The sequence below is a fragment of the Perna viridis genome, chromosome 4, assembly GCF_037379345.1.
Source record: "Perna viridis isolate PV_CMFRI_1.1 ecotype Kerala chromosome 4, ASM3737934v1, whole genome shotgun sequence".
NCBI classification, from domain to species: domain Eukaryota; kingdom Metazoa; phylum Mollusca; class Bivalvia; order Mytilida; family Mytilidae; genus Perna; species Perna viridis.
In genome coordinates this window covers 2,911,983-2,939,003 of record NC_142448.1, presented here as the reverse complement: position 1 = coordinate 2,939,003, position 27,021 = coordinate 2,911,983, and the positions used below count along the sequence as shown (strand labels likewise).

General features: G+C 32.1%; 2 protein-coding genes across 7 annotated transcripts; both read right to left on the bottom strand.

The window, feature by feature from the left end:
- Positions 1-2,662: 2,662 nt before the first annotated feature.
- LOC148618449 (intraflagellar transport protein 38-like) lies at positions 2,663-19,768 on the bottom strand. Of its 6 annotated transcripts, none has more exons than XM_088577399.1 (13): positions 19,625-19,768; positions 16,005-16,116; positions 15,666-15,750; positions 15,242-15,424; positions 13,146-13,241; positions 12,108-12,191; positions 11,682-11,815; positions 10,328-10,469; positions 8,825-8,915; positions 7,863-7,955; positions 6,568-6,606; positions 4,705-4,766; positions 2,663-2,905 (listed from the first exon to the last, which is right to left on the bottom strand). In XM_088577399.1, exons 1-13 carry the CDS (start codon positions 19,644-19,646, stop codon positions 2,762-2,764), a joined length of 1,287 nt encoding a protein of 428 aa, XP_088433525.1. In that variant the 5' UTR covers positions 19,647-19,768; the 3' UTR covers positions 2,663-2,761. The 6 variants fall into 6 exon arrangements, with proteins under 6 accessions (XP_088433525.1, XP_088433527.1, XP_088433526.1 ...); XM_088577401.1 differs by lacking the exon at positions 6,568-6,606 and adding an exon at positions 6,176-6,199; XM_088577400.1 differs by having other exon boundaries at positions 7,863-7,952.
- Positions 19,769-21,669: 1,901 nt separating this feature from the next.
- LOC148618448 (uncharacterized) lies at positions 21,670-24,631 on the bottom strand. Its single transcript, XM_088576883.1, has 3 exons — positions 24,495-24,631; positions 24,032-24,169; positions 21,670-22,303 (listed from the first exon to the last, which is right to left on the bottom strand). The coding sequence occupies exons 2-3, from the start codon at positions 24,048-24,050 to the stop codon at positions 22,005-22,007; spliced, it is 318 nt and encodes a 105-aa protein (XP_088433009.1). The 5' UTR covers positions 24,051-24,169; positions 24,495-24,631; the 3' UTR covers positions 21,670-22,004.
- Positions 24,632-27,021: the final 2,390 nt, after the last annotated feature.

Here is a 27,021-nt window from a genome sequence, read left to right as displayed (position 1 = left end):
TCATATGAACTCGTGTACCTACGGTTTATCCATCTGCACCATGAAAACTGATTTGTTCAACGTGTCAAAGTTTTCATTCCCTCTTTCGTCTACCCCGGACTTAAACTTTTCATGAGCAACTCGACGATGTTAAAAGAAAAGCAGAGGACGCTTACCCTACCATGTTTTGTCTTTGTCCCTGGACCAAATTCGTTTGATTTCCGCTAGAATTATGGTTCTCTTACTCTTAGTAAAGATTTATACCTCAATAGATCTTTCATTACATTTTCTTCATTTCATGGAACGGGGTGATACATACGTTTCCTGAACACAAAAACAAATTTCAATTCAAAATGACTCTTTTTAACAAACAATGAGAATGCTATATTCGCCCTCCATTTTTTACTAGGCAGTTTAGAGTTTATACACACTCGACACCAAACATGCAATGCCACTATACTTCCTACAAGTCATTCAGGTCTTCCCTGAAACGCGTCCCTCAAAATCACAATATTGCACCTTTACCCGATTTTGCTAACTATTTTTTAAAATAAATTTTAAGTTTTTTTTTAAAGTTTATCTTAAAATAAGGGTCATACATTTCGACCTGGAAAATTTTTTTCAATAATAATCCAATGACGAGGTAGATACATGTTACTGTTTAATATGCTTTTTATATATTGTCATAAAAACTGTTATCTTGATAATACAATATCTAATTTGAATATGCACGAAACATACTTGAAGGCCGAACATAAGCCGGCGAAGTTTTTTTCCTTATTTGTAATTCAATTTGTGTATGTACCAGTCACTCGCTTTAAAATTTATTAGTCTATCAAAAATTTCATTAATCTTGAAGCCTGTTTCAAAGGCAAAGGGCTTGTTTCACTCAATGATTTGGTATCAGCTTTTGTTAGAAAATCATGTTTTGTTGTATGACTGACCAGCTGAAACAATCTAAAATTTCCATTTTTAAGCATTTGATCCCCTATGTTGGGGATACTTGACAAAACCAAAACAATAAAAGTAGACGCATCTATGGCTCCTAATAAACATTAATTCTAGTTATACATTTTTCAGAGGGTATCATATAATACCTTACCACTTCATGGAGCATGGTATAAACATCTACGCATTGGGAGTGTCAGCGATTTCCGCCAATGTGGCCTATTTATTTGACATTAATATAAGCACATGGCAATCATTCTCTTGCTTCTAAAACATCATTCAACCCAATTTAAGTTCCACTTACACCCACTGAATAATCCTAAAAAGATGAACTCCTTTTGCAGGCAGAGATATAAACTTTATAAAACTGTTGCACTTACAAGAAAGACAAATACATTGTGGCAGCTCCTTTTCTTCAATAATTACTTTTAAACATAAAGCAAACTTATGGTGACCTTAAATAGGTTGTTGGAAAGACCATTAACACCAGGTAAACAGTCCAGGGTAGGACATGCAACTAATATCAGGTAAACAGACCAGGGTAGGGCTTGCAATTAATATCAGGTAAACAGACCAAGGTAGGGCTTGCAACTTATATCAGGTAAACAGTCCAGGGTAGAACATGCAACTTATACCAGGTAAACAGACCAGGGTAGGGCTTGCAACTTATACCAGATAAACAGACCAGGGTAGGGCTTGCAACTTATATCAGGTAAACAGTCCAGGGTAGAACATGCAACTTATATCAGGTAAACACTCCAGGGTAGAACATGCAACTTATATTAGGTAAACAGACCAGGGTAGGGCTTGCAACTTATACCAGGTAAACAGACTAGGGTAGGGCTTGCAACGTATATCAGGAAAACAGTCCAGGGTAGAACATGTAACTTATACCAGGTAAACAGACCAAGGTAGGGCTTGCAACTTATACCAGGTAAACAGTCCAGGGTAGAACATACCAGGTAGGGCTTGCAACTTATATTAGGTAAACAGTCCAGGGTAGAACATGCAACTTATACCAGGTAAACAGTGCAGGGTAGAACATGCAACTTATACCAGGTAAACAGTCCAGGGAAGAACATGCAACATATATTAGGTAAACAGTCCAGGGTAGGGCTTGCAACTTTTACCAGGTAAACAGTCCAGGGAAGAACATGCAACATATATTAGGTAAACAGACCAGGGTAGGGCTTGCAACTTATATTAGGTCAACAGTCCAGGGTGTGCCGGCAACTTTTATCAGGTAAACAGTTACGGGTATGATTAGACAATTGTGGGCTATGCAGCAAGTCTTTCAGACAATTGAGGGCTATGCAGCAAGTCTTTCAGACAATTGAGGGCTATGCAGCAAGTCTTTTAAATAATTGTGAACTATGTTGCAACTCTTTCAGATAATTGTAAGCTACAATGTATTTTTTTCAGATCTTGTATAAGTTTTTCAGATAATTCATTATTGAACAAAAAGATCATTTTGTTTCTTTTTTCTTATATAAAGTATGAAAGTTGTTTCAGATATTTTTTATACAGTCAACAAATAAATTACAAAAAAAAAAAACTATAACTTTTCAATTGTTTGTTTGAATGATTTCATTAATGATTAAGCGATTGACTTAATAATTTTTATCTCTCTATTTTTAACACTATAAAGTAACTAACAATTCTAATTTGAACCTGTGTTATTCTTGGTTACTGTATTATAATCAAATTATAAAACTAACATTTGTTTAAAGAGTAGTCTGGTAACCTTCTAATTTATTATATTCAGCTTCTGTTGAAAAAAAAACATAATTTGTTTTCATTTTGTAAAATATAAATATTTTTTTTATTCTTCAGTTCAGAAATCATTGTCACTATCATCTAACTGTTGTCGTTTACGAGCATTAGGTGGTGCTACAACATCATCACTATCATCATCCTGATCATCTCCTTCCAGATCAATTTCTGAATCATCATCATCATCATCATCATCTGAACTCTCCTATCAAAATAAAATTAATGAATAAAATGCAAAGACTGATTAAATTAAAAAAATGATCATAGGACTTTATTAGGTTAAGATATCATAAAGATGGGAGCCATCTCTGTGGACCCCGCTGTCTATCACATGTGGTAAATAAGCTGATATGAAGCATTATTTGAAGTTATTATTACATACCCACTGGTGTTGGTTAATATACGTGTCAAGTATAAACTTTGAAATCATAATGGTTCTCAAGATATAGAGCAGACACAACCTTAACCATAGGACATGGGATTGTCAACTGAAACCAAAGTTTTTGACCTTGACCTTTGACCTAGCAAGTTGCACATACATTATGACACACCCTCTGGTGTTGGTTGATATACGTGTCAAGTATAAACTTTGAAATCATAATGGTACTCAAGATATAGAGCGGACACTATCTTTACCACAGGACATGGGGTTGTCAACTGAAACCAAAGTTTTTTTTACCTTCACCTTTGACCTAGGAAGTTGTACATGCATTATGACACACCCTCTAGTGTTGGTTAATATACATGTTATGTATAAAGTATGAAATCATAAAGGTTCTCTAGATATAGAGCAGACATGAATTTGTTACAGACAGACTGATCACCATAGGGCGACCTGCATAAGACGGGGCCCTAATTATATTTATTAAAGTAGCTCTCCAGATAAGAATCATGCAAAATGTGATTCATGGTTGGAGAGCCTACATATTTTTATTGTTTTAATATTTTGTTTAAAATGTTATAGTAAACAGAAATTAACATGCAGCTTTTCATATGACCCTTGTTCTTACGAGATCAAAATTATACATAATGCAATGTAGAATTCAAAATTACGGGATAACTGTAAATACAATAGAAACTGTTGGATTTACAATGTGGATTATATCCTAAGAGCAGACGGATGGGAATCAATAATTATAAATTTCATTATATAAACCTATAATGCAACTTATTAACAAAAATAAAAATTTGCATGATTCTTACAAAGACTATTACTTAAGAAAAACTTATTTATGTTGAGTTCACAATCTTTTTTCTTTTCTGAGTATTCCGGTAATCTATCTTTTATTCATTTCAGTTCTTAGTGATTGGCTATTTCTATCACATTGTCTCTTTACTGTTTTATTTAATTGGTTCTTGTTTTTTTCCAATTATAATATTTCAGTATATTTGTTTTGGTTTAATGATTTGGATAAGATGCTCATTGGTTTCAGGTTGTCATTAAAAAAAAAACAAAAAAACATACATTTTAGATTCATGGTTAACATACATAACTGGAATGCAGGATCGCAATTACTAAGGTTAATTACTGATATTTCTGTTTCTTCATAAATTTATTTCACATTTTCCGATTAATTAAAATATGCGTAAATGAGTATTTTTGTATGAAAAATGAAAGGATGAGATTGAATACCACTATAACTTATTATATTTCTCAATTTATCATATACAAACAATTACTACCCATCATTCATTGCCTACATTTGTTAGCCCTACGCAGATTGTTTAGTAAAATGTCGAGTATAGGTGATTGTAAACTGTCAGTCATATGTTATAAGTGGTTATTTTTTGTTTCCTCCCATTCTCAGCCGGTGATTAAAAATGCATGTGAATTTTTTACCGCCTGGCAGTAATTGAAATTACATTTTGGAGTTTTCTATAGATTTCAAGGGAGAGACAGATTCTCCTTCAATGCTCTTGGGTATTCCAAGATTTCTCCACTCTCAATAGTTTAATTTTAGATTTAACCCACTGGTTGAAGCTTATTTATGAATAAATACAAACCTCCTCACTTATATTTCCCATCATGTTACCAACAACTCTCTGTTTTCTTTCTCCAGCAGCAGCTGAAAATACACATTTATATACATGTAGTAAATGTGATAACTTTAACATTTACTTTAAAATCTGACCAACACTGGTTGTAACATAAAGGGGTGTTAACTGCAATCTATATTTTTCAAGAACTGACAACTTTCTCATGTAGTTTTCAGAAATCTGATACTGTAGATAAACGATGATAAAAAAGTTTTAAAAGAGGAACTTTTTCCCTGACAGTCCATATTCTTCATTTATTTTCAATGAGAACATATTCCTTATAATAAACATTTATTTGTATTAAACATAAGAAATACTAACAATACAAGTAATAACTGCAGACTATCTAGCAGATAACCTAGTATATACAATGTCATAAAGGAGAACTACTTTCTTTTGAGGTTTATCTATCTACACTTTGTCAAGTAAAAAAAAATGAAGATATTTCCTTAAGTTTAAAACTACTTTTACAAAAACCTGTTTCCACTAATTATCATATATCAAAATAAGAGAAAAAAAGATCCCAAACCATCCTTATAAACCATCAGTAACAGGAAGTGAATCCTAAGCAGAGATGTAAGTTGTACATACCATACAATTAATCATACTAAAGCATCAGACCAAATTTCAAACCCTTCCAAGTCCTTGCTGATAAGAAGTTTACAACATATGTACAATCAAATTTAGAGAGGCACCATGTAAAAAGGCATTGGGTGCAGGACAAAAATAAGTTTCACACATCCATCAACTTTCCCACCTAATTCAAATTTAAATCACAAAGGAATCTCAAGTTTTAGCTGATGGAAATCCATGGAACAAATATTAATGTTACAGCAGCAGTAAAACTATTTGCCCCTGAAACCCCTTTTTTTCTTTGGAGGGAGGGAACAAAATAAAATATAACTATGTTGTACTGAAAAACACATTAAACTGATTATTTTACTTTAATTATGTAGTTAAACTATATTAGATGTCAAAAGACCAAGTTTTCAAATTTTTTCTGGTTTCAAATACGCGTAGAATCAAAAGGAGGGTTAAATGCAACATTCAGATAAAGTTCTTTCCATGTTTATGATACCAAACAGATTATTCAACCTCCTACATTGACCACACTTAAATAGATAGTTTTATACATCTTGATATAATGGAAATCATTAATTTTACTCAAAAAGGAGCCATATTCCTTGAATTATTAAGGCGGACAATTCAAGACATATAGGACTGATAAATAGTCAAAATGTTTGTCAACACTAAAAGTTTTTAGTTGAAAGCACATTTCTGCATAAATAAAATTCTGAAGCTAAGCTACAAAAATTATACCCTTTGAATAAGAAATTCAAGTAATAAATGGAGAATTTTAAGAAATATATGAAAATAGCCAGACACTTGGCAACTTATATCTATACAACAAGGTTACTATATAGTGATTATAAAATACCTGGATCCTCCATTACATCAAAACCTTCAAAACAAATAGTTATCATACATGTACATAATGCATAGTACAAAATCTTTAAGCAGAATAATGCCTGTAAAAGTGATTTTTTTCCTACTAACATCTCATTTATGAGAATAAGCAATGATTTTGTTTTCAAAATGAAATCTAAAAATATCCAATAATATTTATGTAACAGAGAGGAATACGGGAAAGCAAAAAGATATGAATAATTAGAAAATTTAAATTGAATACAACAATTATGCTAAACTCATGACATAAACTGTGTAAACAAGTAAATAAATGTGCTGCACAAAGAGACACAACAATGGTGAACCAGATATATTAATCCTGCATGTGACATTCATGTGACATTCATGTGACACACTCAATACCTTTTCTTTGATCTAGATTTAACTTTTTCCCTTTCTTGTCTATAAATAGTAACACGTTAGAACAAAATTCACTTTCAGGCCAAGTTAACTGTTGGAGTGAGTGCAAACCGTTTTTTATCAAATTTGAACGGCTAAACATATTTGTTAATGAAAACCATGTCTATACAGCTGGAAGTGAACTAATACAGTAACACTATGTATATACTGCATAAAAGTATAAATTTCAGAAATAAAAAGAGAATAAAAGAAACCAAGGGGCATCAATTCATATGACTGCAGAGTCGAAACCATAAGCAATTGAAAAAGGTCCAAAATACACAGTAAGAGTCTATTAAAACATCTCAATAGTTCAAGTCTTCCATTTAACCTCCATTGAAGTTGGTCATGAAATATACAACTTCCATTAAGTAAAATAAAACACTTGTTCTGACCCTAATTCCTTAACAGTAAGGTCATAACCCCAAAATCAATCATTAGTTTCCGTGTGTGGTATAGAACCTTGTGGTACAATTTCATAGAGATTATTTTATACCTATTTTCAATTTATTACATGGGAAACAGAAAAGTGTTGATCTTTGGTCCCTTATTCCTCAATGGGTAGGGCTATAACCCCAAAAATCAATCCTTATCTTCCTTTTGTGTATGGGACCATGTGAACAATTACAGACAGAAAACCAAATGTGTCTACGTCAGTGATGACATAAAAAAAACAATGTATCACTACAAATTTATGTATAAAAATAAGGAATGGATATATTTAGGAACAAAAAATCTAGCCGTTTATTTTCTAATTGGCCTAGTGATTTATTTTTATTTTTCGCCAAAATAGTAAAGACCTTAAACATATCAGTATAAAAATGTAATTAAAGGAAAAACTGGACGTGACAGCACTTCACATAAAAGTTAGACACTTGTAAGTTTTTGACAATCTTGTTCATAATTCCATGGTAAACTCTCCAGAGATAAGTTTTTTTTATCAAAAATAAATTTGATACAAAATATCTTTATTTTGTCATGTTCTTTTCCAATATAAAATAAAAAGGGCCATTTTTTCTCTTTTAACATTTGAAAAACAAATGTTAGACTCTAAAACAACATATTAACCCAATTCATTAGAAGTAAAGATGATGAAGGGTTTTATACAATTGTACCTAGAAAATTGTGTGAAAAATAAAGCTTAAGGAAACAAAACATGGATTTCACTTGTGTTTCATAATCTGCAATTGATAAAATAAAGAAAACAAATCTACATAATTTGAGGTTTAAAATTAACTAAACAGGCATAAAATATTTACCATCTGGTCTTGGTCTCATCTGTCTATCATCATCATCGTCATCATCATCATCATCATCCAATTCATCATCTTCACTTTCTTCACTATCATCTACTAAACAAAAAGAAATTAATGTAGTGCTGTACTGACCACTGAAGTCTTATAATTCATTCTCAGCATATTTATATGTCATTTGTATGACTTAGAGCACAAAGAGCACATTTTTTTAGGTTGCAACATATGAATATAAAAAATCATTAAAACCAGAAAAACTGACAGCAATGCTCAGTAACTTGATGCCTCCAACTCCCCAATTCGATAACATGTACCTTTTAACATTCATTTTGATTTGGATCAAAATCTAAAATGAAAGGTGCAACAGATAAGAGAAGGGTCCCCCTATGTCCCCATATTCACAAATGACGAAGTCCATGGTTTGCTATGTGAAACCCCCAAATTGATTTTGATCAAAATCTAAAATAGGAAGTGCACAATAGGAACATGTTATTAAGATCTGTAAAAATTTCATATATTTTCAATTAGTGGTGTGGGAGGAGTAATGTATAAGAGATGGGTCCACCCATGTCACTATATTAACAGATGACAAAGTCAATGTTTTGCTATATGAACCCCCCTTCCCCAAATTGATTTGGATCAAATTCTAAAATAAGAGGTACACAATTGGAACATGTCATAAAGATAATGTGAAAGTTTCATTCAATTCCATTCAGTGGTGTGGGAGGAGTAACGGATATGAGATGGGTACCCCTGTAATGGAAAGAAGGAAAGAAGGATGGATGGACACCCCTAACACTATATACTGTATTGAAAACAGGATCTTATCCATATTTTGAATCATATTACATGTCTTAACTCTCGATGGTTAAATTTTCAATTTTAAAACATTCCACAAGACTTGTGCTAAAAATTCTTGATATTAAACAATCTCAAGTGGATGAAATGTAAAATACAAAGGAACTAACCAACAACATCATCATCCGCATTGAGTTTATGGTGAAGCTTTTCTTCATTCTTCAGTCTCTCAGCCATTTGTTTTAATTTTTCTTCTGTCTCCTATTAATAAAACACTATCAATATACCATGTACTGATGATATAACCAACATTTTAAGTAAAAGACACACAAAATTTAAAATGTGTGTTGTAGAATGAGTAATCTGGTAGCCATATCAATTGATCATGCAGAACAATAGAATGCATTGCTGAACACAGCTTGATACAACCCTTACAGCTGAGTCAAGTATGGGCATTGGATTCAAGCTTGATGTAACTCTGAATCTGGATCACAATTAAATCTTTGCCATGGGATAAGATTTTGATCAGAATCAAAATGGCCTCTTATTCGTTAAGTTGAAGTCACAACTCTGAAGATCAAACCCAGCCTTCCTTTGGTGGTATGCATCTTGTGCTATTGTTTCAAAAATGATCCATTAATTTTAGTAAGGATATCGATAAAGCTTATTCTGTTTTCATAAGGCCCAAATTCCTTAACAGTTTAAGCCACAACCCAATAATCAATCCCAGCCATCCTTTGGTGTTATAGCACCTTGTGGTACAATTTTATTACACTTTACTCAAAGTAATGCCCTAAAACCAGATAAAGGTTTGTTTTTGGACCCTTATAGACCCTAATTCCTTAATAGATATGGTAACCATCCCAATAATCATCTCTAGTATGGAACCTTATGATACAATATAGTGATCATAGGCTTCTATCTGTTATGGATAATCATTATTCAATGACTGTTAAATGTTAAGGGAAGAATAAAATATCTAACTGCATGGACTGATTGATTGATTGATTTATGAAAATCTTGTAAGAAATATTTCATGCATTTCAGAATGAGGTTTTTTCAATCAAACGGACCCTGCTTAGTACTGAACTGACACACTGTGCAGGAGTATTAATGCACTGGCTCATAGAAGCAACAGTCTGCAGGTAGGTATGTCACCCCATTCAGACACATTTTCTGACTCTATCTTCTTTATGGAATGTGTTTAGCAGAGCAACAGTGACTACAAATTTTTAATACTTTAGTATGACTCAGCCAGGGATAGAGCCGATGAGTTCTTGCATTTAAGGCAAACACACTGACCTAAAACCACTTAAACAGTCTTTTTTTTTGGCAAATTAGTCAAATTAAAATGATTATATTAAGATTAAGTTCTTCAGCATTTAATAATATTCAAGAAGCAGACTGAAAGTATTTAATTACATTAACAGGAAATGTTTTAATAAGTAGATTTTGTGCTTATACAAACTTTAAAGATGGTTTATTGTCCTTATGAGTTTTGCATCAAAAGCATATTCAATAACATTTTATGAATCATTTTCATGGTGTTTAATTCTATGAAAACTACCTGATAAATCATTTTATAAAAATGGTTTCACAACTATCATTATTCTTGCTTTTAAGCATCTGTGAAAAAATGAAATCTTGTATACAATTACTACAATTACACTGACCTCAAACTTGTCCTGTTCAGATCTGTAATATTCCTCCAACTGAGATTCCAAAAATGACAAATTTCTGAACTTTTGTACATATGTTTCATACAGTTTCTGAAGATCTTCTTCAAGTTTTTCATATTCATCCATGTAAGCTGGTCTAAAAAAAAAAGGAAAACATAGGTAAGTGTATAATCCTGATTTCAGATTTTAAGATTCACCACAATTGGAGGTCCTTTTTATGAATGAGAAGGAAAGACATATATCACAATTGGAGGTCAACTATTACAATTGGAAGACCTGATCACAAACAAGAGCTCTCGAAAAGACTGAATCGTTCACCTGGCAAACCATGCCCTATTGACTAAGTAAGTAAAGGTAACATGATTTGTTACCATGTTTGACAAAAAATTGCTGAAAAAGAGCATTTATTGATAAATGATGTTAGTTCAAATGAGTACCTAATGCACTTTAAAATGTTGGAGATGCCTTCAGTGTTTTAGAATCTCTTGAAAAATTTGAGCCGAGATCCCTCTATGCCCAGTTAATCCACTGGGTCTGAGGGGACATTAGCCCACTATACAACATTTTAATCAGGAGACCATGTTTACTACATAGACCAGATATTGTTGAAATCAAAGCAAGTATAAAAATTAGTGGAAAAATGGCATCCAAGAACAAACTTTCATCATGACCTTTCAACTAAGAATACCATGTACCCTTATTAAACCAAAAATGATTGGAATCTGAGCAACTGGTGAAAATAGTTGCAAAATGGCTGCTCAAAAAGTTGCAATACTGACAGTCAACTAAGAATATCATGTTTATCTTATAACTAGCTTTCATCTTCATTATTCTTCTACAGATGAGGAAAAAAAGGCAAAAAAAAAAAAGCATTTTGACCACTAAGTTCAATTTTTAGTAACAACGACCATGTTTTTTGACTGATGAAAAATTTTAAATAATCGATTTGTGCAGGATATCTTCAAAAACAATTATGTCAACTTTCCTTAAATTTTGTTGCATGGTTTCAGAGAAAAAAAGTTTTCAAAGTTGTAAACATGAAAAACAAAAAATTATTTGGAAATTTCAGCAGTTCCACCTTCTAATGGGGAACAATATTACCCTCCATCAGAAATTTGCTTAATTCAATGGTTTTTGAGTTATTTGCAAAAAAAACTGTATTTTGACCCCTATGCTCTATTTCTAGTAACAAGGGCCATGTTTTTTAACGTATATCTGTGAGCTGTCCATACCAATGGTCTTAAAAGTTGCTAAATTTACGGCCAAGTTCAAGATCATACATATTTTTCAAATTTCTTTTTCATTAAGTTCATTTGTTGGAAGTGACTGAACTCTGTTCACAAATTACCTGACACTTTGTAGAGTCTGTAATCTTTTGTTGTTTCTTTCCAACTCATTTTTCTTCTTTTCAATTTTGGCTTCCAGATTAGCTTCATCAGAAGCTACATTGTCTAACATCATCATTGTTTTCTTTATTTCTCCCTATTGAAACATAATTAGCATCACATGACTAAAGCAAGTCATAAAAAACCTTCATAGAAAAATAGAATGACTACCAATAGCAAAAAAGTTAAATTTGTTGAATGAATTATTTGAATAAAAAATATCAGATGGAAAACTTTATTGCATTCCAGTTAATGACTACATATGGATGGTAGTTAACAGTGCTATTAACTGACAAATATATCATCTCTTATTGGTAAAGAATTTTAATCTACTGTTGCTTTGAATTGTAAAATGATGACGTCTTTAAATTGAAGATGAAATGTAATACCTCTACAGCTCTAATAGACTCTGTCATTCCCCGTTCTACTTCATTAATTTCAAGAGACTTGGCAATTACAACAGATCTTTGTTCCTGGAAAAGTACAGATTTTATTCAAAAACAAAACCATAATGAAACGAAAACATGGATTTACAATAAGACTGATTTTATAACTATGTTAGTTATTTCATGTGCAAAAGATCTGATAAAAAAGGAATGAAGACTTTATATGAATTATCCTGATATGATTTTATAAACTGCTTCACCAGGTTATTTCATATAAAATAAGAAATATTCCTAATAATTATATCTCTAATGGATTACAGTCCAAAGTTAGGTTATTAATTTGTAATTAAAAAAATGTTATTTTGTTTGGAATTCTTTGAATCATGTAGTATGGACCAATTGACTTTAATAACAGTACCATGCCAGGCAATGCAAATTAACCTGATTTGCTAAAAGGAAAAAAGAACAGATCATATGGTAAAATGAAACAAATGCACCAATGTAAAATATAAATCTAAATTAGTAAATACTTTCAGAGATCACAAAATGTCATTAAAGTCATCATCTGAAAGGTCATGAAACAAAAGTAACTAGAAAAACTGTGATGCTGACTTACTTGATACCCCTCACTCACACATTTGATAATGAAATCCATGTTTTGCAATATGAAACCCAAAATTAATTTGGATCAAAATCTAAAATAGTAGGTGCACAAAGAGAATATGTAATAAAGATTAAGTCAGAGTTTCATTTAATTCTATTCGGCGGTGTTGAAGAAGTAACAGATAAGATGGACCCCCCTCTGTGAAAAGGAAGGAATAAAATACAGGCTGAAGGAATAAAACCCCTATCACTAAATATCCCCACTCTACAAGTTGTCACAAGAAAATCTGTTTTTATTTGTGTATGAAAAGTGATTCATCAATAAAATAAGGTATCTTATGTACCTGCCCTTAGATCTGTCTCTCAAATAAGGAATCTTATGGACCTACCCTCAGGTCTACTTCTCTACCAAGTAAATAAGGAATCTTATGGACCTACCCTCAGATCTACTTCTCTCCCAAGTAAATCATACAAAGTTGATCCTTTTGATGTGATTTCTGATGCCAATCTTCTTGCTTCTTTCAAATCTCCTATCTAAAAAACAATACCAAAATAAATCAGAATTTTGACCAATCCTACACTCACACACCAGAATATTCTTAACATATTGGCTGTATTCTTCACAAAAACTCCAACTTTCCATAAATAATACTATATTTCTTGACAAATTTAAAATACTGATTAGTTTCAGAGAGATAACATATCCTTATACATGTAGTACTGAGAGATCTCTGATAACATGTCCTTGTACATGTAGTACAGAGAGATCTCTGATAAGAAATCCTTGCACATGTAGTACAGAGAGATCTCTGATAACAAATCCTTGTACATGCAGTACAGAGAGATCTCTGATAACATATTCTTGTACATGAAGAAGTGAAGCCTGTTAGTTTGATTTACTAAAAGTACCCAATGGTTGATCCAGAGGATCACCTGCCCTGTGCCTGTCATGGTGTCAAAAGAATAAGCCTGCAGCAGCACTAAGCTTGTGGTAAAAGGCAAATAAAAAATGCTCAAAACACTGGCAGGAGGCTAGGGTACTCTGCCCACAGAGTGACTGGGTTGTGTGCCCAGGTGTAGGAATGGGGTACCTCTGGCATGCTACATGCTGGGGTCGCTAGGCCATAATACTGAAAACCTGACTGCAAACCATAGTGGGGCACCAGGTAAGGTAGAAACCTGCTGTGGTATTCGACTGAGTAGGAGCCTAAGGTTTGCCTTGAGTGGCTAAGGGATTGTTTGCCCCTACCCATCTATCCCTTATTCCAGGGGCAATGGAAATTCGTTATCCCTATTATTCCAGTGTTCAATCCCATTTTTCATTTCGTCATCATTTTATGTTAATTTTGTCAACAAATTTATGTTCATGGGCTGGATATGGCTGAAATGGTGCTGCTTTGGGGTTAAACATAATGAGATAATCACCAAAGAGGGGCAGCCAGGGTACCAACAAAGGGAGGCAACCAGGGTACCAACATAAAAATCCTCAATGCATTTTAATGCCTATATTTACACACATAAATATGTTATTTTCATAAATTTTGCAATTTGATAGGGGTAGGGGAAAGGCTCCACTTGGATCTTCCTATGGTACCTTTTAAAATTTACATCAATTGAACAATATCCCTATGGTTTATTCAAGTTGCTTGATATTACATTACTGAGTTTGTTATCCTTTGTACCTTGTAATTAAAGTGTTAATTTAATGTTTTACTATGGTTGTTTCTCTGCCATTACTTATATGCAAAACTAAATACTTATCATTGACATATCCTAAGGCCACAGTTTTATTATTTTGTTGGTTTAAGGATTTTTGACTGGATGAAATTAGGTCGGTTGGTGGGAAAATTTAAAAAAAAATTGGGAACCAGAAATACATATCTACTATATATATTAAAAATATAAACATTTTTTTTTTTATTTTCAAAGACTCCATTTTTTAAGCTGACATAGTTTAGAAGTTGGGTTCTAATCTACTATAGTATGTACCTACATATCATTTATAAACACAATTCTCATTCCATTTTTTTTAAGTGTCCAATAAATTCAATGTGAAATACATGTACTTAAACAATGTTACCATAGTTTCCTCTATTTTTGTATCTATAGCCTTCTTCACAGTATGATATACTGGTAGTTAGGTGGTATTTTGATTTTATCATCTCTAGTTAGCATTAACTTGTTTTCGAAACTAACAAAACCCATAAACATGATTTTATTGAAGTGGTGAATTTCATTTTGGATTAAATATGTTGTTTTATTATTCCCAGATTTTATTTTAATTTTTCGTTTGATCTTCTCACTAACTTTGCTTTGTCAAGCTGATTGTCGGTAACTTTATACTTTACTTGAAAAAGTATGTGTTAAAATTTTGCACTTGCCAATTTGTTTTTGGAGTCGGTGGCAGTAGAAATAATAATTGTATAAATGAAATCTCAATTTTATTTTTATACTCCTAGCTAGAAAAAATGGGTTGACGGATCCGTAAACCAACAAATTGAAAAACTGAGGCCTAAGTATTTGTAAATATCTACCCTTGATGTTATATCAAAAGATAAAGCTGAGACATCAGTATCATCACTATTGTCAGACTGGGTAGCTGTGTTAGTTTTCATAGCATTATACAGAACTGATGTCACTTTCAGGAGTTCCTTCACAGCATAACCATCAGACTGGTAAAGTTTCTTTGTGTTCAGCTTAATGTGAGCTTTGGTGGCCTAAAACAGACACAAATTGAATTATATATAGTTCAATGATATGATAGAGTAGAAAAAAATCTTAATTAAAATACAGATCCTCCTAAAAAAAATGTAAAACAATGGCATGTAGGACTTCATATATATATTCAACTTTTACAGGAAAGCAAAACCAATCTTAATTTGTATGATACAATCTTAATAGCGTAAATTAAAATGAATTGAGCAAATATGTTATATGTTTTCCTTTCCTAATTCTCACCATGAATTCTGCTATAGTTTTAATAAAAATGACTCTGTCTTGTTCTGTATCTGTGTCACTCTGAACATCAGCTGATGGGTCATATCTTAGTAAAAAACAATTGGTCAATTAATATTGCATTGCTTACAACTCTAAAAATGGATTTGAATAAAACTACAAGGAAACATTTTAATTGTAGATTATATCACTGTTAGTAGTAGGGAATTGATTTCAAATGAACATTACACTTGATGATGAAAGAAAATAAGAAAGAAAAACTTATCAAATCCCGACTTTTTTTTTTTAAAAAAGTCATTTATTTAATAGTTTAAAAATGATTGGAGAAATATAAATAAATACCGTTTCACAAGCCACTTCAAGACCTCAGCAACCAAAGGGAAATTAGGATTTCTAAAGTTCTCCATCGAGATCAACCTTGGATAGCCTAGGGCTCTCATCATTTCAGTAAAATCTATAAGAAAAAATGAATACTAGGTACAATCCATGAATTGTGTGATTGAACCTGCATGTAGTCTAAGTTTGTTTTATGCAAAAGATTTAAGCTTAAGATGCAATTTTAATTGAAATATTTATATTCAATCATACAGTTTCACATATGAAATTGACTTGGTTTAAATATCTAAAAAAAAAAAAAAAACCTTATACGTAGAAATGTGGTTAAAATAATGGTTATAAAGTAAACATCCTATCCAGATGTTCTGCTGAACTAAGATTTCTTGTCAGCTTATCTCGCTTATTTCCTAAGTAAAGTACTTTCAAACTTTAAGAAGTGAAATTTTTATTAACTGGTTCTGGCATAATGTCCTATGGCAGAAATTTCATCCATTTCAGGACAAGAACTTTAGATCAATCAAACAGACCCTACTTTATACTAGTTTGACATGCATTGCTGAGTGAAATCTTAATTGTATTAGTTCAAAGAAGCAACAGCTTGTAGATAAGCATGTCAGTCCACTTGGACAGAATACTCTGACTCCAAACCAACTAGTTGTCCCTCTATCTCCTAAATAAAGTGTGTGTGGTGGAAAAGCAGTGACTACCAATTTTAATAACTATGCCTTTGGTATGACTTGGCAGGGATTGAACCAACAACCTCCAAGTCTCAAGGCAAGCATATTACCTTGAGACTACCCAGGTGGTTAATTGAAATTGTGAAAAAAATTAGAAGAAAGAAATGCCAAAATTTTTGTGTTTTTTTTACACCTTGTCCATGTATGCCTATTTGCTATGATGATTTTTACGAAACGTTAATTCTAATAAAAAATTTGCAGGGCCAAGCTTGCAGAAGTCCAACCCTGAACAGCTAAAAAAGTATGGCACATCATTTGAGCTTGATACAGCTCTGAATTTTGATTTCGACAAATATAAGAATTTGACCAGAATCAAAGTGGCCCTTGTTTTATAAATTGTTTCAGTAAGCCACATTGCAAGAAATGTTTTTTTGAGATCATGAAGAAATACAGTCCATGAAGGTTACACATGAATGAGTGAACTTAATCATTCATAACAGGTAAAAAGAAAAATTACTCTTCTTTATATCAATTCTATAGAATTGAAACGGGAGAGCATAATTTGACTAAAAAATATACTCCACGATCGAGGATCAAACCCTAGACTGCACAGTGATAAGAAAGTGACAAACTGATTCGGCTGAAGAATTAATCCTTCAGCAAAGTCAATTAACTTGCTATTTCATGATTTAAATCTAACTTCCTACTACAACGCAGTTAGGCCATCCTGCCATTCTTCACCAACCTCAAAAGTCTTTGTAACATGAATGACTTTTAAAAACTAGCTCACTAGCTACACAAACTCCATGTTTTTTTTAGTCTGGTGCCAAATGTAACCGGAGCATATGATCTGACTCACCGAATTATACCTCCGCCACCAAGGATCAAAACCCTACACAGCTCTGTGACAAGTCAGTGACAAAACCGGTTCGGCTAAATAGCAGAGAGGAATAATTTTGTGAGTCAAGTCATGCTCTCTGAAATAGATGTATTTACACTTGTGGGAGCCTTTGCCAAATAATATATTTTCCCCATTGTTTTCTTACTGAATTCTCCTTCCAGTTAAAGATTAATGAAGTCACAGTTTTAAATAACACTGTTTCATGATGACAAAGACAAATCTCAGGACTACAGGAGTCATTCAGAGCAAAATGACAAGTGTGAATTCATACAGAAAAGCTTGCCAGACACACCAAGTTCAAACAACCTGGTACATGTCCTCATAATATCAGCTGTAATTTATAAAAAAAATCATAAAAACTATCCTAAAAATTGTGGGAAAACTCTGGTTGTTGACAACCGGAAGTTTATGAAGTTGTTGTACACAGATGTTCATCATAAGATTTTTTTACAAAAAAAAAAAATTAAGTTATGAAGTCTTTGAATTTTGATGAAAAATTGTGACCAATAATTTCAAAATGAGTAAAACAAACAGTGTAAAAATCCTAGTGAGGACCCTACTCATGTTCATTATATTCAATCTTTAATCTGTGTCATTATTGACAGGACAACTCTTGTGCACGTTGAACTCGCTATTGTATTACAGTGAGCACGAAGCGGTGTAAGCACTACTGTTATTACATGTACTATCTGAATTTCCCTTAAGGTTCCCCAATATACTAACAGAAAAAAAGTCATATCCCGGAAGTAACAAATTAAAAGTAACTGTCCTTACGGAGAAAATTCATCGCTTGCTTAAACCAAACAAATAAAAGTACATAGGTTCAGATTAGGTTTCAGTAAAAATAAATTCATCTTTTCTGATAGATTTCGAGTCTTTCTCTATTTTTTTTACTAATTAAAAGAAGGAATAAGGGAATATGATAGTTTTTTAAAGAGTTCGGGAAACACATGGATGTACGTGAATCTTCACTGTTCAACTGTTGCTGTTGTCGAGAATCTAACCTGCCTTGTAAAATATATTTAATTCGATTATATTAACCAAATTGAAGCATAGTTTTTCTAAGATAGGAAAGGCAATCATTTTCTTGTTTGGAATTTGCAGCTGTCGTAAAAATTTTGTTTACGTCACTTGATATGTGTAAAATATTTGCACCATCCATGGAGAACTGTAATATTTTCGGTATCTGTATAGATTGATCTGACGGGCCAAAACAGAAATGGATGTTGCTAGGGATGCCCTTAAGGGATAAAATATATAAAGTATTGCGAAGTGCTATAAAGTTATTAACCATGATGGCGATAATGATTGATGTAGATATACTATTTAATTGTTGATATAAGCGCAAATATTGAAATATTCCCTATTACCTCACAATTGAAGAGCTGCAATACCATGATTTTCCCGCCATATTTCTGGTTCCCTGCCAATTCAATACTATAATGTGGTAAGTCTCATATTAGTTACCAGTTGTAACATTTTCATTCACACATCAAGATTTTTTCTTTCACTGAAGGTAAAGAGCAGAAATATGGTGGGAAATCATAGTACTTCAGCTCTTCAATTGTAAGATATACAAGATGGCGGATAAACAATATGTTCAGTGCAAAATTCTCGTACAAAAAATAAATATGGAAATATTTCGATTTCGGAGGTAAGAAGGAGAAATAATTGTATGAGAGTTGTAGTACAGAACGATATGAATAAAATGGCAAATTTTATAAATGAACTTAAGAGTAATTTACGAGATAATTTAAAAAACTGAAAACAGGCTGAGGTAAATTCAAGTATAAGCTATGGCCTACACAGAATAAAATTTAAGTGAGGATTTACAAGGGTGACAATATAATATGGGTTAGGCATTGCCTAAATCAGCGAGCACCGTGAGCTTAACTCTTTTATAGTAATACTATATAATAATTAATACTTATAAGTCAATAGTTTAACTGTAAGCAGTAAGTAAACTCTGAAACATCGATACTTAGCCAAGAATGTAAACATTTGACGCATTTTATAAAGATAATGGAATCAAAAGCACTATCATTTACTTCTAAGATCTCTGTAAGACATTGTAAAATGTTCTGCTGTCCCAAATAACTTGGTTTTATCCCTGCGACACAGCAGTTGCGAGGAAAGCTAAAAAATTTGTAAAACATGCGCAATGTACATTTCCGGTCAAATATTTACGTAATCTGTCTAATGAGAAGGTACTCTCTTTTTTTTATGTTTTTTATAGTAAATGTCAACAGCACATTTTAAGTTCCAATTAAAAAAGCAAAATAGTGAGAAAAATTATTCCAAATCACTATTGTTGAAAAAAAAATGAGCATAAAAATAAAAGAAATACTTACAGTAAAACATTAAGGTCTAAAATGTGTAACCTGTATTCGTACCCGTATCAACTTTTCCACTTTGCCAATTTCTTCATTTTTACTTGGTACTAACGTAACAAAGTTAGTACATATGTAACAAATGACATGATGGTTAGGCTAGAATTAATTGCTTTTATTATTTTGTTTTCGAAAAACTTGATTTTATTCGATTTTTTTGCTTCCAAAAAGGTCTAAAATGTGCAACCCGTACCAAAATCAAAGTCCGGTATTTTTGTTATAGGTCAAATTTTGATGCATATTTGACATAAGAACATCTTAATATTGTCAAATTATTCATTGACGATAAATTAAAACAGCATAATACTGTTTATGAGATTTTCTTTTTCATCATGGATAACATCGTCTCCACTCTTTGCTGGCACGAGACCGCAATTAATTTTCAAGTGCATTTCAATATACACATTTGAGCAGATTAAAAAAATTCCACCGGCGCAAACTGAATAAAACTTCTCTGGCCTAAAGATATGTACAAACAGGATTTTATATATAAATTGTAGAAAATTTTACCATAATTTTCTGATATTAATACATGTAATTCGGAGATGGGGTAAACATGACAAATGAACTGAGTTAAAAGTCCTAAATTTTAACCTTCTTCCACTGAACCAAATCACAACTTTAAGTCAGAATTGATTAATGAAAAAAAATCCCATGTAATTTTAACCTATTTTCTACCAATTAGAGGCAAAACTTCAGCAAATAAGTTTCCAGTAAAAATATGAAAAAATGTGGAAGGTACCTACTACCAAAGTTGGAACTATATTCGAAGGGGAATTAATTATGTTCTCGTACCTATCATGCTGGTACGGGGATTTATGCTAAGTACGGTACGGAATTCAAAGATTTTATAAGCAACTCGGCGGGTGTTTCAAGAAAAACAGAGGACGCTTACCCTACCGGTGCACCTGGTCCATGCTCCCAGTTTTTATTGGAGCTCGGGTTGCTCATTTGCTTTTTTTTTACTTTGTATGTATGATTTTAGTTACTTTATGTTCATTGTCCCTGGATTACATTCTTTTGATTACCGCTAGAACCTTGGTTTCCTTGATTACTCTTTCAAACTCAATCACCTCTTTTTTAAACCAATATCAAATCTTTCAAAATTTTAGCCAAAGTCTTAAAGTGAAGTTTTAACCTCACAAAAAAATCAGAAAAGCGTATAATCCGAACAGGAAAGTGAGAAATAGTCAGTTATTAGTATGGTACGGTAACTCCCGGTTACACATATTACATGCTATGATACAAAATTTAACATTACTGAACTTTACAAAAAGGCTATTTTTAACTCGGTCAGAAAATTAGGTGATACACGGTCGAGAAACTGACTTTCATAATTAGTTTTATTTCATGAATTATTCTTTTGTAGTAAATCCAGATGAGAATTAATTTAGTAATTTACATGATGGCATTAACGGCCATAGAACGTTTCGGCCATCGTATTCAATATGTATTCAATTGATATATCATAGGTAAATTTACATTTAATCGGTTTCTTAATATAATACATTTATGATTATCATCTTTTTTTTTGGGGGGGGGGTTGAAAAAGTAGTTTTTTTTAGAGTAAAAAAGTCTTTTGTGTTATCGGAACCGATGATATACAAACGGCAAATCTTTGTAAAGAGTGATATGAGGAGAAAAATAATATACCTCTTGCAAATACTTAAGGGGACTCTGTATCTGTATAGCATAACCAATATTTTAGTGACCGAAGGCCAGGATTAATGTACTAGTAATTTAAGCAGGAACATTCAAATTTTATTGTATTTTAATCATCATAAAGTGACAACAACAATTACAAAAAAAAAGACACACAAACAGCACTCGCTCTTTTCAGCACTATATTATACACAATTTGAGAACAAATAAGCACACGTTCAAACACCCATTCGCAGACTCAAACATCCATTCGCAGACTCATACACAAACAGTTTTAAGCACTATAATACAAAAGATGATAGTTGGCACAGGTATACCTTCATAATAAAGAAATACTAGTTTGTCATATTTTACACAACTATGTTAATTCAAGTCTTTAATCTGAATCGGAATCAGACTCTGGCAAGTCTTCTGGATTCGGAACGGATGGAGAATACAAATTCCCCACAGCCCTGAGAAAGTCTCTGGTGTTGATGTTGTTGTCAAGGTATTTGTCCCACAGAGATGACAGACGGTCTTGAAGGTTCGTGTAGGTATCTCTTTGATCGCGAGATACTTGCCGTTCACCTACAAGTTGGTGCAAGATGGTTACAGCTTCTTTCTGAAAAGCTGGCACAATCTTGTAAAAGTGAAGTTGGATGCGACCTGCTTTACCATTATAGCGTCTGTGCCGATCTGAAAAATGCAAAATATATTTAAGAATGTATGGATGGATTTTTGGCAACATTTTAATTAACGTAAAACAGTAAATACACTAGGATACTGGCCTATTTTACAGTAGCTGTATTACTGATAATATGATGTGAATATTATGATGTGGATATTATAACGGAAGCCGGGTTCTGCACCAGATATTATGACGGGAAATTTTATTGGATGGTAGAGTATTTAATTTTTTTCCGTGAGAGTGTAAGGGAAAGCTCACGCCGCCACAATATGGACTGGTACCTGTTAATTCTAGGTAGCTGTTAATCCTAGGTAAAATAACAATACGCCAGTATAGTTGGTACCAGACTTTATTTTTAAATTCATAAATGCATGTGAAATTAAATAGTAATTAATTGAAAGAATTCATATTTAAACATAACAATTATTAAACTAAAAATATCATAATTTAAAAATATAAGATATAAATTCAATAATACTATAAAGTAAATCAAGTATTTAAATTAACAAGTTTTTCTCTCAAAATAAAACATCTTAATACAAAATTAATTACAAATATAATACTTTATCTAAAATAATATGTCAGTGTAGTTGGTACCAGACGCCCGAAACGGCCAACGTCATCCATTATGTAAGTCTCGTCACGTGACTCCGTGATTTCATGAGAATTGGGTCCTCATCTCCCATTCAAATGCAGAGATTCGTTATTAACATAGCATTGAGTTCAATGTTAAAAGCAAAATATATTTTTGCGAAAAAATACTGATAAAAAAAAAGACAAATATCTAGTTCTAATGAATAAAAATGTTAAGAAAAGCATAGAAATAGAAGATTTTGCATAGTGATACAGCGTTTTCATTTCCCGAAAGTGAACAATAAAATGCAGACCGGTCTTCGGATTTCAATACGTTCTACATCTAAAATTCCGGAAGGAAAACTGAAACTAGAACTAGACTTACAAATCCTACAGAGGCTTGATTTTGAACCTGCTGTTCCAATTCGTTCAGTAAGACCAACCCACTGTTCATACAATATGAGCAGCACAAAAGAAGGAGGTATCCATAAACAATCAGAGTTCAATAAAACAACAGTTTCTTTAAATTGCACATATATCTAATCTTCGTTCGAAACGTAAACATAAACATTTGCCAAAATACAAAACAGTTAACCCAATTAATTAGTTTTTAAATTCCGAAAGAAGTAATTTTAAATCATCTTTATTAATCAATTCCCTTATGCAAGCCTTAATTCTTGAAGTACAAAGATATAAATAAAACTATGGCACAGTTACGGTCAACTCGGTCACTGACTTATCTAGGTTGTAATTGTCGTCATTCTTCTTCTTCTTTTTTTTTTAATCAAAATTGCATCAGGCCACTTATCAATTCTGAATGAAGAGTGATTAGACCTATCTCTTAAGTTATCAAAACCTATTCCCAATTCTCAAAAGAAAAATGTATTAATTTAGCTGGAGATATCATTAATGCCATCATTTGAATTATCAAAGCACTTTAATCTGAATTTATTTCGAAAGAATGACTGGTGGGATTAATCAGGTAATGAAATTGCTCGACCTTGTTTTTCTGACCTAGTTAAAAATAATATTTTTGTTAAGTACACGAAAGCTAAATTTTGTATCACAATACTAATAATTTACACTTTTTCTTTTAAGTTAATTGTTAATATTTTTCAAGAACTGTTGTATATTGATAAATAAAAAAATAAAGAATAAATTACCTTCAACGTCATTGCTCATTCTGACAGTCTCACCAAAAACTGACCACTGCTGTACTGACCAGATGTCCCTGTTGAACTAGGTACGGGCAATGTAGGCAATAAGACCGGGGAAGACCTGCTTGAGGGCTAACCAGGCAGCTGTTAAAAGAAGATCATAATTTAACAATCTATTAGTATCATTAAGTTAATATAGTTTGCATATTTATAGCAATACATTGTATTTTCTGAAAATAGTATATCTAATATCATTTATCCTGGTGACATTTGTATCAACCGTGTACAGCTTTTTCTTCGATAGAATGATCACCATTTCAATGAAATTACTCACAACATAAAATAGCAAAATTAAATTTGGCTAAAAATAAAATATCGATGTACTTTTCATTTGAATTTTGTCGAAAGTGATTGCGCTTATATCAACAATTAAATCTACATCTACATCAATCATTATCCCCATAAGTACCTCTCTACCACCAGTCTTCTCTTGGACATCAAGATCAACATCGAAGGTTTGGTCTCCTATGGATATGTCTGCAGTGGGTGCAGTTGAGGGCGGTGTTGGAGCTGCTGGTGCTGGTGCTGGGGAGGCCAGTGCCAACTACAATAAGAAATAAACATTAAATAATGTTTTAATTTGAAGGGATTAAAGGAACTATCTTCTGAAATAAATGTGCATTGATGAAATATATGGTCGTTCCTACATGATTGTATATTAGATAATTAGACGATTAAATGATCGGATAATTGAATTAAAAGGTAAATGACTGGTATCATTTGTATTACTAGAGACTTCAGGTAACAAAATTCTTTTAAAGACACCTATTAACTTTTAATGAAGCAGTATTCTTGGATTTGTGAATTCTAAATCACCATAATAGGTTAATATATGAATAAACCTACCTCCACTTCCATTTCTTCAACTACATTCTCAGGGTCACCATCCGTGCAGTCTTCACAATGAAACACTAAATCTATATCTTTATTGACAAGACTTCTGTAGACTAAATACCCGAAAAGTAAAATTAATAATACAATACTCACAGTAAAAATTATACTCAAAAACTATTTCCTTATTGTTCCTTCCACGATGTTTCATCTATCAAATTATGAAAACAATCTAAAAAAAAACATTTAACCTACAAATACAAGTAATCGAGTTAACGTAGCCACGTAAATACAATGATTAATAAACAGTAAACGTCTTTAAAACTACATCAAAAATAAATTTTTATGGTTGGCATTGACAACTCTTATGAAACGTTATAAATATTTAGTGCACATACCTGTATTGCAAAGGCGATGCTGCCATTTTTCACGAGAATCACACTGAAGTGCATGTTGCCGCGGTCGGACATGTTGGTTGCACAGCATACATGGAAACACTATGGTGAATATGAAAAGGATTTAGCATGTTGGGCTCCTTTTTATGTTGTTTGGTCGGAACTTCAAAAGATTACTCAATCAGCTTGCGTAGTAACAGCATTTTTCTCATCTTCTCTCCCTTTTTTCCATCTAAATATCTGCTTGGGTACACAGCTTGAATATTTATTGTTCCAAATTTCCTGTGTTGTTTCATTAATATAATTGGTGTTTCCTCATTAGTTTATAACAATTCATTAATTATTTGTTAATGTTCATCAAAGAAATAAATGATAATTAGTGATCATCAATCTGCTCATTCTATCTATTATTATACAGGTTTTCTTTGTATAATTAATCCTCTTATTTAATCAATTTTTGTAAAAAAATTTATATTTTTAAATTATGGTGTATTTAGTCTAATGATTGTTATGTTTAAATATGAATACTTTCGACTAATTACTATTGAATTTCACATGTATTTATGTATTTAAAAATAAAGTCTGGTACCAACTGCACTGACGTATTATTATTTTAGCTGCCTAGGATTAACAGGTACCAGTCCACATTGTGACGTGTGAGCACTTCCTCATCTCGTCAATCAATAAAAGTGCAGTTCACATAAGACCAAGAAAACATTAATCCATCACAATAACAAGTGCAAATCCACATCATAATACACATTTTAGGGGTCTCACTAATTAGCGACAAGAAGTGACAAGAAGCGTCAAGAAACGACAAGAAACGTCAAGAAGCCGACAAGAAGCGTCAAGAAGAGAAAAATAGCGACAAGAAGAAAACAATAGCATAAAGAACAATAAAAAGCTACAAGAACCCTCAAGAAGCGTCACAAAATCAGAAAAAGCGACAAGAAGAAAAATTATATGGATAAGAAAATATATTTTCATTGTTTACAGTAATGGTATATTAGATTCTGCTGCACATTTTTGGCTAATATATTAAAGTCTCACCAGTATTTTTTAAAGTGTAAAGTTTCCTTTTTTAAATTTAACATTTATTTTTAGCTACAAAACTTGACAAGCGACAAGAAGCCGACAAGAAGCGTCAAGAAGAAAAAAAGATCCGAAGAACAAGATTTTTATGTGTTGCCTGTCTTTACATTCGTGCCAATATTGACTATACTTGTATCCGTTTTAGTGCACATGTTTCGACTACTTAAGTCTCATCAGTAACGCTCTATGCCAATTTTTTTTTAAACTAATTAATTTTGCGTTAGACATGTGCTGAAATTTTGCCAAATATAAATTTTGAATATAAATCTTTGATGAGAAACTTGAATGTTCTTTTGAAAATATTTACTTTGGAATTGTCAAATATCAGTTTTAATGCACATGTTTCGACTACTTAAGTCTCATCAGTAACGCTCTATGCCAATTTTTTTTTTCAATTAATTTTGCATTAGACATGTGCTTTAATTTTGCCAAATGTATAAATTTTGAATAAAAATCTTTGATAAGAATATTTAATGTTTTTTTTAAATATTTATTTGGAAATGTAAAATATTCATCCCTATAATTTGACCAAAAGATATGTCTTGGATTTGACAAACTGATCTTTTTGTAAAGTTTGGTTTTCCTTGAATCAAAAACGAAATAATTTAGATCAGTTGT

Excerpts from the sequence above, each read along its gene's own strand:
- LOC148618449 (XM_088577399.1), bottom strand. The coding sequence starts at position 19,646 with ATGTCTTACAGAGATCTTAGAA. Across the intron at positions 16,117-19,624 it reads GTCTTACAGAGATCTTAGAA|ATTTTACTGAAATGATGAGA; the intron begins GTAAATGATAGT and ends TTTTTCTTATAG. Across the intron at positions 6,607-7,862 it reads GATGAGACCAAGACCAGATG|ACAAGAAAGGGAAAAAGTTA; the intron begins GTAAATATTTTA and ends TACTATTTATAG.